General features: G+C 38.3%; 1 protein-coding gene across 1 annotated transcript in view; it reads left to right on the top strand.

The window, feature by feature from the left end:
* The first annotated feature begins 1233 nt into the window (after nucleotides 1–1233).
* Nucleotides 1234–10339, top strand: part of SLC10A7 (solute carrier family 10, member 7) — a 147549-nt gene continuing 138443 nt past the window's right edge. The window contains exons 1-3 of the mRNA XM_010009001.1: nucleotides 1234–1288; nucleotides 3466–3548; nucleotides 8128–8264. Of these exons, the coding sequence (XP_010007303.1) occupies nucleotides 1234–1288; nucleotides 3466–3548; nucleotides 8128–8264 (275 nt within the window). The remainder of the gene's footprint in view (nucleotides 1289–3465; nucleotides 3549–8127; nucleotides 8265–10339) is intronic.

Here is a 10339-nt window from a genome sequence, read left to right as displayed (position 1 = left end):
GGGCGCCGGTCGCTTGGCTGCCGGGGCGCCGGGAGCGGCGCGGGTGTCCCTGGGCCGTCAGGGCACCCGCTCGGAAACTTGGGAACTCGAGCTGCAGGGGTGCGGGGCACAACCGCACATCCCCGGCCCTCCTCTGGTGCCCGCACCGCCGGCGGCTCGTCCTCCCGCCCTGCTCACCGGTCACTGCTTCTCAGGCACCTGAGAGATACTTCAGGGTGTATTCCCGTGTGTACCTTTGCTAGGCGCTGTGCCAGCTGCTTGAATAACGCCCTGCTCTTTTTGGATTAGTGGTAATGAAAACTGGGTAGCGACTGACTTTGAATGCACTCCTGTTAAACTAAGTATTAACTTCAAAAACTCTAAGATGGGCATAAAGCCATTGCAGCTCAGTGTATGAATGTCTGCTGTCTGTGAGCTGCGTGACAAGTGTAGTGTTAAAATGCTTGGTACTGTACTTCAGACGGATGATGTCTGTTTACTTGTTTTTTTTTGCTTTGTAATAGCACACTTGTATTTTAGATAGAGCTTTTTTTTTTGGTCCACTTTTAGTTCATCTTGAATGACGAGGGAAAAGTGAAAATGATTCTGTGCAAAATGGTATCAAATGCTCACAGTAAACAAATCGGAAGAAAGATCTGTCATTTTCTAAGCAGTGAAGTTTTGTACGTTTCTTGTAACCAGCTGCAGAAACACCCAGTGTTTATTTTAAAATAACAGTGTATCTTTTAAAATAACAGTGTATCTTTTAGTCTGAATGCTGGCAGCCTCTTATGGTTAGTTTCCATTGCAACTTCTGTTCTAGATGTCCACAATTGTCAAGAATAAATGAAATTATAGATATATATAAAAAAATCTCTGAAGATTTAAGAAAAAGGATGTAGAACACTGGGAGTTGCTATAAAAGAATTCTGTTCATCTTATGGAAGGGGAAGAAGAATCTAGCATTTATATGCATAGATTTTTAAATTATTTTTCTTAGCAGAGTTGAAGTTTGAGGATGCCCAGCTTCTCACTGAGGAGCCAGCCTGTTGGTTTTTTTTCCTGCCCCTCAGGGTCTGGAAAAAAAATAATTTAAAACAAATATGGCCCTGAACACTTGCTGTGGCATCTAAGGTTCTGGTACTTCATGGAGTTCAGGGTAGGCAAATACCTGCTGTGCAAGGATCCCTTCTAACATCTGTGTGCTATTTTACATAGATGAATATGACCCACGTAGAGCTTCTTGCAGGACCCATGCCGTGTCTTCGGCAGACCTTAAAAGACGACTTTAAATTGATAGTATCAGGTGGTATGTCCCTTTCTGGTTTGATTGTCATTCTAATTGTTAGCAGCAATGTGGGAGATCCTTTTAACTAGAGTAAGAGATAATTTTTCCTGAGCTTACTTCCTGCATGGAAGCACTATGATGGAGCACTTCATTTAATTATCCTACTGCAAAGAGTTGTCAAGGGTTGACGTGGTATTGTTCCTGGGACAATTTACTTGAAAAACCTTGTAAGCATTGATCGAAACTTTTGAGCACAAGTTCCCCAAAGTCGTATCCCTCTTCTGAAGCTACATGATCTCAGTGCTTGTTTTAAAACCAGAAAAAAAAAAAAAAAAAAAAAAAGAGGTGGCATGGTGGAAAATGTCAGCATATGAAAAAAACCTTAGTTTGTCATCTTCCAGCTGATAAAACCATGCCATGTAATTTGTAAGGCCTTATTGAATGGGATGGATGACCCAGCATAGATACCAGTGGAACACTGTGCCACAAATAACAAAGATTTGTGCTGTTGCCACCTTCAGGGCATAAGCCAAACCCTTTTTGTGTGTTTTCCTATCTGATGAATGAGCCTATTTTGTTCCTCTGTGAAAAGAGCTTTCCTGACCAGTTTTTTGCACAAGAGTAGAGGGCCATCCTTTCTGACCAGAGTTCCCTGCCCTCCATGAACGTGTGGTTGCTCTAGTGGTAGGGGTTTCTTCTGTGTAAATGGGTTCAGGAAGCCCAGTGAAAAACCCAAAAGAAAAACTGAGTCCTGGAAGAACCACTCTCTTAGCCAGACTACCTAACCGACTGCCTGTCTGCCCAGTGGGGATATGCACGCACATATATGCTCTAATTTCCATAAGATTAGGAAAAAAATATAATTATATATATAAAAATGCATTTTTCTGTATCACTATATATTTCTATTTTTTCTCATTTTAAATTTTTTTCAATCCCTCCTGGTTATTCAGTTAACATGGCATAATTTTGCAATTAGCCATGTGCTTTGTTGCAACTTTAACTCTTGCATTTCCTGGCATATTTTAACCTTATGTTTATGTTGCTTGTTTTAGGTTTTGTATTTTACACATACAGTTTTCGTGTCTCATCAACAGAGTCCTTCCTGAGAGAAGGATTTGGGTTTAAATGGCTTGAAATGCAAATTTGAGTAGACTCAGTGTACACATCAAATTCCTCTCATTTAATGATCATTGACCTTGTTCCAGTGTGACTATCAATGTATCATTCATCTGAGAGAGCAGAAAGGACCTTCTCTTCTGGAGTGTTGAGTAAAGGCTTGCTTGTTTGCTGCTGCAGTTTTGCTCATGACAACTTACTGTCACTTGTGGAGTCAGGATATTACTTTGGTCCTAAGTGGCCTGCTAATATTTTCTTTCTAATATAATAACTGGTTGAGTGCTTGTGAAAAATTGAGTGTATACATACATTTTGTGCATGTTGGCTTCCAAAAGCAAAGTGTATTAAGAGAATTCATCATTTTTATAGGAGTGTAAAAAGTATTTTACTTCAATCTCGCTGAAAAAAAAGTATATAAATATATGTAAATAAATGTAAGCTTTTAATATAGCAGAACTCTTGGAGCTGCAGGCATCTGTTCTTGCTGATCTCATTGCAGCAGTGTGTCTGAAATCTGTTCTGGTGAGGCTGGATTTAACTGCTTTGCCACAGCCCAGTTGTGGGGGAATATTGCAGAATTACATTGTTCCAAGGAAATGATTGCAAGGTACAATTTGGTTTCCTCTGTACAGGCAGCCAGACAGGTGTGTGTGTGTGTGTTGTGGAGAAAGGAGAAGACATATGTGAGTGATACCAATGACTCTGTGGAGGGAGCAGCTAATATTTTTGTTTGAGTTTGCTGATGCTGTAGGGATACTCTGTTGACAGAACTGTGAAAAATTCCCCATTTTCACATTTTCAGAACTTACCCGTTGGTTCCCAGTGGCCTGTAATCATGGAAGCCAAATTTGTGTGACATTGTATCTTACTCTTACTTACTGGTTTGCTTTTATTTGAAGAATTAATAGCATGCTTTCTGTAACTTAACAGAAATCCCATTCTTTTTATTAGTGACTTTAATTATTAGATATTTCTCTAGGTATGTTTCTATGTATTCTCAATTGACGTTGATATAACATATACATATAATTATATATTTGAGTGTAGTTCACTTTTTTCTCTATGTCTGTATTTTTTAGGAGCCTTGAAACCAGAAATTACCATAACTTACATTGCTGTTTCAGCTATATTCTTTAACAGTGGACTCTCCCTAAAAACCGAGGTACTGTAATTTCTCATTGCTTCATTGTTGTTTTGCTTTGAAAAATCTTGTGTTGCTTTTGATCAGGTTTAAATATAATTGGAGTATTTAATTACTATGCTGTTGTTGATGCTGGGAAAATAGCTAACAAGAGAAGATAAATATTAGACACTTATGGAATAACCACTCCTTGGTTTCAGAAGATTCTTCACAAAGTGAACATGATGAGAAGGAGAGTGTGAATGCGTTTCACCCATCCATAGAGGGTGGCTTACTTGACTTTGCAGGGCTTTGACTAAGTGGAAGTGCTGGGCACGATTTTGAAACTGGAGCTACACATTGGATGTGTCTCAAAACCAAACTGGGGTGAGACCCAGGACACTAGCACCTGTGTTCTGCCACCCCTGCTACACCTTGGCTTCCCCAGTGCTTAGCTGAGATACGGGACAACAAACTGTGTTAATCCTTTCTGTAGGGAACTAGGCAGAGAGGGGCTATACCTCTGTAGGACACGAGCTCCCTGTGCCTTTCTCCTTCATCTTACCTGCTAGTGTGCTCTCTAAGTAAAACCGGTCAGGTTAGTCACTACAGGACTGATGCAAGCTTTAATATTGATGGTGGTTTTAAGTTACCATGTTGGGTAGGTGCAGGACAGCAGATAGTATCAACACAAAAGGGTTCCTTTGGAGGACAATTTACAGGTATAAAGTCTTGACAGTCTTTTCCTGTAGGATTTAGTTCTGAACAGGTGGACTTGAAGTGCCTCTGCTCTGCTGCATGTGACAGACGTTCTGACTTGTTTCAAATTTTGTCACATGTTTTTCAAAGAGGAACGGTATGGGAGTAAGAAGAGGTGAAGGGGAGAACCTCTTAGTGATGTGTTAAGGAGACACGGAGAAAGGAAATGATGGCTACATGCCAAGAGGAGAAGGAGCAGCCAGAGTTCAAATGAAACACTGCATGTCTCTGCTAGTATAGTATCTTGATTTTTTTTTTTTTTTTAATGCTGTGGCCTGTGCTAACAGGTGGTGTCATTCACATGTTGCATTATGCTAGTGTATAAAAGAATCATCATTCGCTATTGACTGGTAATCTTCTGGGCAAATTGGGATTTTGGTGAACAGTGTGTATTCAACAAAAACAAGTTCCTGTACCTGTATCATGGTTAGTGATAAATTTTCAAAGGGAGGTGGCGTTTGAATTGCTGGCAGCCCTCTCCTCCTGTGTCTGATTCTCACTGCTAATGTGCATCTAACTTTTTCCAGTTAAAGTGACATGACTGACAGGGTCCTGGACAACGTGTCATGTTCTGCTTTGAACTTGCATAACTCTTTTTCATCTGTGGTTCTAAAAGCAATATATTTATGTAAATGAAGCTTTGCAGAAACTGATGTTTCTGTTCAGGTAGCCAATCTCAGATTGTTTTGGAAGCATCAGTTAGGGCTGGTGCTGTACATCCAGCTTTATATTCCATCAAGAAGCTAAGCCTTTTCTGAATAACTGCCATGGGGATAGAAGATAAAGAGGAAGAAAACAATTTCACTCATTGTACTTTCTGCTATTACTTTCTAAAAAGCATAAAACCAATCCTTAGATGTGTTAGGAGGTAAAGTCATAATTTTATTAAAATATTCTGGGGTGTGTTTTAATTGTTAAAGGCACAACCTAAACCTGATTAATAGTTGATATATCTTTATTTGGTTGCAAAGCAAATAGTTTCTGCATTTGTATTTATTAGTTCTTGACCTTTGTGTGGGCTGTTCTGCCTTGGATAATGTATTAGATCCTAACTAATATGTGTTTTATGAAAAAAAACGTTGTGTGTTAACAGAGACCTTCTGATAAATCTGACAAAACTATAAGTATCTGATGATCTTTTAAGGTTAGACTTGCTGTGAAAGCACCTGCTCAAAAAAAATTGCTAACATGCATTCAGAAAGCAGTTCACAAAATAATAAGCAGCGTTCAGGGAGAACCTGTCTGTGCATGGCAATGTTATGTTTTAAAATATAGAGATCATTGAGGTTCTATTATGTTTGTAGAGATAGTCTGCATCCAGAAATGACAAGAACATTTGATTCCACCTTAATGTAATGCTCTTTCAGTTTTTGGTGACTGGTTTGCTTGCTCTTTTAAAGCAAATACCTCCTGCAGGGCCCCAGAAATTAAATCACGTACTTGAGTTATCAATTTCAATGAGGAATTTGTAAGGCACTGAAAACACTCTTTGCTCTGTGTGGGTATTTGCCCAGAAGAATCCATTTATGACCATCTAAGCATGGCTGGGTGCCAACAGAGATCCACACTGACCAGCAAGAGGCTAGGATAAACTCTCTAAAGGATCTAGAATACTGGGAAAGACAAGATAACCTGTTCTACCTGGTGTACAGGAACAGAGTAATAACTGGCAGCTTCCAGTAACTTTTCTGAGACTTCTACTTATTTGACGGCTGCAATGACGGGTGTATTTTGGGACAAGCCCTTGTAGATTGCTTAAGAGAGTGAAGGCTGTTTGCCTCAGTGTTTGTTCTAGGATTAATCAGTCTAAGGAATAACTGTTCTGAAAGACTATCACTAGAAACATTTTAAAAAGTGGTAATTTAGATCTGCAAAGACCTTTTCCACTAATATAGCATTCCATCATGCACTAAGTTTTCTCTGTTGTAATCACCTGCCTTGATCCCAGGAAGCTTTAACCAGCCTTTTCCAAGTTTTTGTCTTGATTTTTGCTTTTGAAAGAATCACAGTGTTTTCTTCAAATAATCTGGATTTAAGGCATTTTCCAATTGTAAAAATATTTAATTAAAAGGACACTTGTATATGTGTGATAGTGCCAAAATTGGGAGTGCCTTCACAAGTTGGTCCACTAGGAAATCTGGAGGTGACTTGGCAGGAAAGGAGGAGGAATTAGCAGCTTTGCTGAAATAAGTAACTTCCTTTGTTTTTTCTCTATTTATTTGCTCTTTAAAATATAACTTTTTTTTAATATAGATATTTCCAGGTAGCTTTTCTTCCTGCACAGAATGTGTTTCTAAGAGTAGAGATTTTATTTTTGCTTTCTTTTTGACATAAGATTAACTAATACTACAGTGATGCTATTCATAATGCTGTAGGTACTGTGGCAGGTTCTGTGTGAAGAAGGCCTCTCTTTTTCATGCAGAGTGATAGCTTAAGAGCTTGTTTATTTAAAATAAATGTTTCATTCAGTTAACCAAGTACTGAATGTAATGATGGTTTCTTGGCAAAACTGGATCATGATCTAAGTTTCAAGTCTATGTTTTGCATAACTTTAAGAAGAGATTATGAACCCATGTATATTTTTTTTGTGGAAGGCTTTTTTTCCCCTAACCCAAATTTCAGAGATAATTTTATTACAAGAAATAAAGCAACAAGGACATGGTGCTGAATTGCTAGTACTTCTGAATGTATAATGACACCAGTGTGCATCTGAATGGTCGAAAATGCAATATTTGATTGTGTTTCATAAAGATTCAAGTGTTTTGAAGCCAAGAGAGGCATTTGAAGATAGTCTTCTATATTACTGTACATAGAAATACACTTTTTGGTATTTTGGTATTGCTTTCTTTTTTTTTTTTTAGTGCATCCAGGATGTCAGATAACTGGAGAGTCTTAGCAAGTTAGCTTTGAAGAAAAAGTGCTATCAGTTCTTTTCCAGTTGCATTGTTTACCTGAGAAGAGTGCAAGTAATTTTGAGAGAGAGCAAAGGGAATTTTTCTTTTCATTCTATGAGGGTTGAAATGAGCTGAAAAGTACAAGGCTTTTTCCTTGTGCTCAAAAACTGCATAGAGGATCCTTGCAGTGCCCAAAAAGAAAAACAGACTTGGAGCTAACTGAAGAATTTATTGCATAAGGATACTCGATCGCGTCTCTCTGCAGTGCTCTTACACTATTGACAATTCTTTTTTTTTTTTCTTTTTTTTTCAGTCTGCAGCTGTGTTTTGCACACTCAGTATTTTATGGCTTAGCTGCTCTTAACTTGTTATGGTCTTGATATTCTTTCTTTGCTACTTTTCATAATCTTTTTTTTTTTCCTATGAATTTACTATTTGTCGATACATTTAAAAAAATCTGCTACAATTTACTTTGCTTTTTATATTTGTTAATGTTTCCTTAAACCCCACCACAAGTGATGACTGTTCATAATGTAAGCATCCTTTTTTCATGGTATAAATGAGAATCAAGAGTTTGTGGCACTCTAGAGAAACCTGAAATCATGTGGACACTACAGGTTGCCCTTGTTCAGCAGTCAATAAAGTAAACAGGCCATCAGCATGGTTAGCACAGGTTTTGAAGCAGTGACAAAGTGCTAAGGCTGCCTGCTGAAAAGCTGCTGTTACAAGAGCGACACTATTATTGAAGTGGTGGACAGTTCTTTTGGAAAAATGCCCAGGAGCAGATAGAGCTTTTATGTTGTCTGGATGTACTTCATTATTAAAGAGGAGATCAGATGATCCCTAAAGGTGCCTTTTTGACATGCACTCTCTTTGTATTATAGAGATGATCCTAGTTTTAAAAGCACAAACGTTATCTTACTTCAGCTGTTATGACTGCAACTTCGTCTCTTCTTTTTCTTTTGCAGGAGCTGACAAGTGCTTTGATGCATGTGAAACTACACCTTTTTGTCCAGATTTTTACACTTGTGTTCTTCCCAACAGCAATATGGCTCTTTCTTCAGCTATTATCAATCACACCTATAAATGAATGGCTTTTAAAAGGGTATGTTTTAGCATAATGGAGTGAAATATATTTGTAGCTGTCTTCTTAAAGGGCTTCTTAGCCTGCAGTGAGTGTTTTAAGAGTTGTATTGTGAACAGATTTTGCTGGTTGTTTTTGTGCTTCAGCTTTCTCTTTCACAAAGCACAGCTAAAGTGCTATGCTGGGTCTCAAGGTGGATAGGAAAGGAATGCTAAATAAAACCCTTAAGTTGGTTATTAAATTCTGTGTGTGCCACATACTGATGTTCCTTTCTGTTTTTAAAGAGTCTGTATTGAGCATCACTCATGTGTCCAGATTGGGGTTTGGTATCTGCTTCTAGCTAAATTATGGGGGAAAATAAAGAAGAGAGTGAAGTTTTCATAGGAGGAGAACTTTGAGATAACCAGAAGCTAAATTACCATGAAAGCAGTGTGTTTTAAGTCTTTGGTGTACTCTGGCAGTGTGTGATTCCAAAGCTGCATTGATGGTAGTGATAGATGTTATGAAAAAAAAAAAAAAAAAAAAAAAAAAAAAAAAAAAAAAAAAAAAAGCTTTTTAAGTAGCAAAGGTCAATACCTAGCACCATGTAGCTATACTGGAATGTTTGAATGCAAAAATCAATTATTTCACAAAACTACTGAAAGAATCCCCACTGTTTCTTACTGCTTGGTGAAACATTGCTTGGGGAGAGTTTACTGTGTTAAAAGTTTAATGATAAAGCTGCTCATATTTGTTTTTACCAGTCCTAAAACAGCATTTTGTTTTGTTTTTAAGAGGCTCCTTCAGGTGTTCCCCCAAGTGTAAAGTGATCCAAATGACACTGGAAAAGTGAAATCGAGATATCTTTTAAGAGTTAGCACTGTTTTGTTTAACAGTATTAATACATCAAGGAAATAACAAGGTTGCTATGCAATGTCCATTTGCATTTGGCTGTTCATAGTAAAGGTTATTCTTTAAAGTAACATAATTGGGAAGTTTTTCCTTAGCTAGAGCAGAGATGTGGTTTTCCACAGTGAGCCAAAATTCCCTCCTTATCCACAGGAGTCTCTGTTTCTGACAAGCAAGGTGCAACCAATTTTTGTGGTTTTTGTTCCTCATTTTTCATGAAGGTGTGTCTGTATTTTACCAGTGAGCTTTTCTACTTCCACATGTTTCAAGCTGCCTTGCAAGTGCTTGTTCCTTGAGTACTGTTTCTGTTTTGAGTAGTTTTTATCTTTTAGTGTAGTAATTCTATTGTACTGAGTCTTCCATCAAAGAATGGTAAGATTAAGATGTTAAATGATGGGTTTGTTCTTTTTTTTGTTTGTTTTTTAATAGGCATGCTTTCTTGATAAATACTCCTGTTCAGGACATACTCCGAACAGCAGCACTTTTTTGGTTCTGAAGGCACTCACTTCAAAGGGACCCTGATGGGATCTGTGCTTTCGCTGTTATGCAGGGGCAGAAGATACTGAGCTCTGTCCTAATTCTAGGACAGTACAATTTAAAGCAAGCACTTGCATGACCCTATATGGGTACTTGAAAGGAGGATGAGGAGTGGATGTGAGGGACTATCTGTGCCGTGGCTGCTCTGTGTAACTAGAAGTTCATCCTAATTCCCCACAGCTGTAGCTTTTATTCCCTAGAAACACTAGGGTACTCTAAACAGGAGGGGAACAAGACAGGCTTTGGCAAAGTTACTTCCTCATTGTGTGTGTTGAGCATAGTTTTTAGCAGGAGCTTGTTAGTCCTCACAAAGGCCTGGAAAAATAGCATATGCTTCCAAGGACATGCAACAGCCTTTGGCAAGGTGGCTCCTTTTTGGCTATAGTTCTCTTGAAGGTTGTGCCTGAAGAGCACAGTCAGGCCCACAGCTAATTTCACACCTAGATTCAGAATGAGTGGTAGATGCTCCCATCCTCTATAATGGTCTGTTTTGCGGTAAGTGTATTTGGGAGACAGATTCAGATCTTACCACCTTTTCATCTGTGTTTTACAGCTAGGTGCTTTTTTTCCTGTCTGGGATGTTATTAGGAGGTTTGTTGTTTTGCAATCTTTTAGAAATATATAAAACAGAGCAGAAACTGACATCATCCTAAGCATCTTTAAAGTTACGT

Source organism: Chaetura pelagica, unplaced genomic scaffold (genome assembly GCF_000747805.2).
Source record: "Chaetura pelagica isolate M959 unplaced genomic scaffold, ChaPel_1.0 scaffold221, whole genome shotgun sequence".
Lineage (NCBI taxonomy): Eukaryota > Metazoa > Chordata > Aves > Apodiformes > Apodidae > Chaetura > Chaetura pelagica.
The sequence above is the reverse complement of the archived record's forward strand: the minus strand, read 5'-3'. Positions and strand labels throughout refer to the sequence as shown.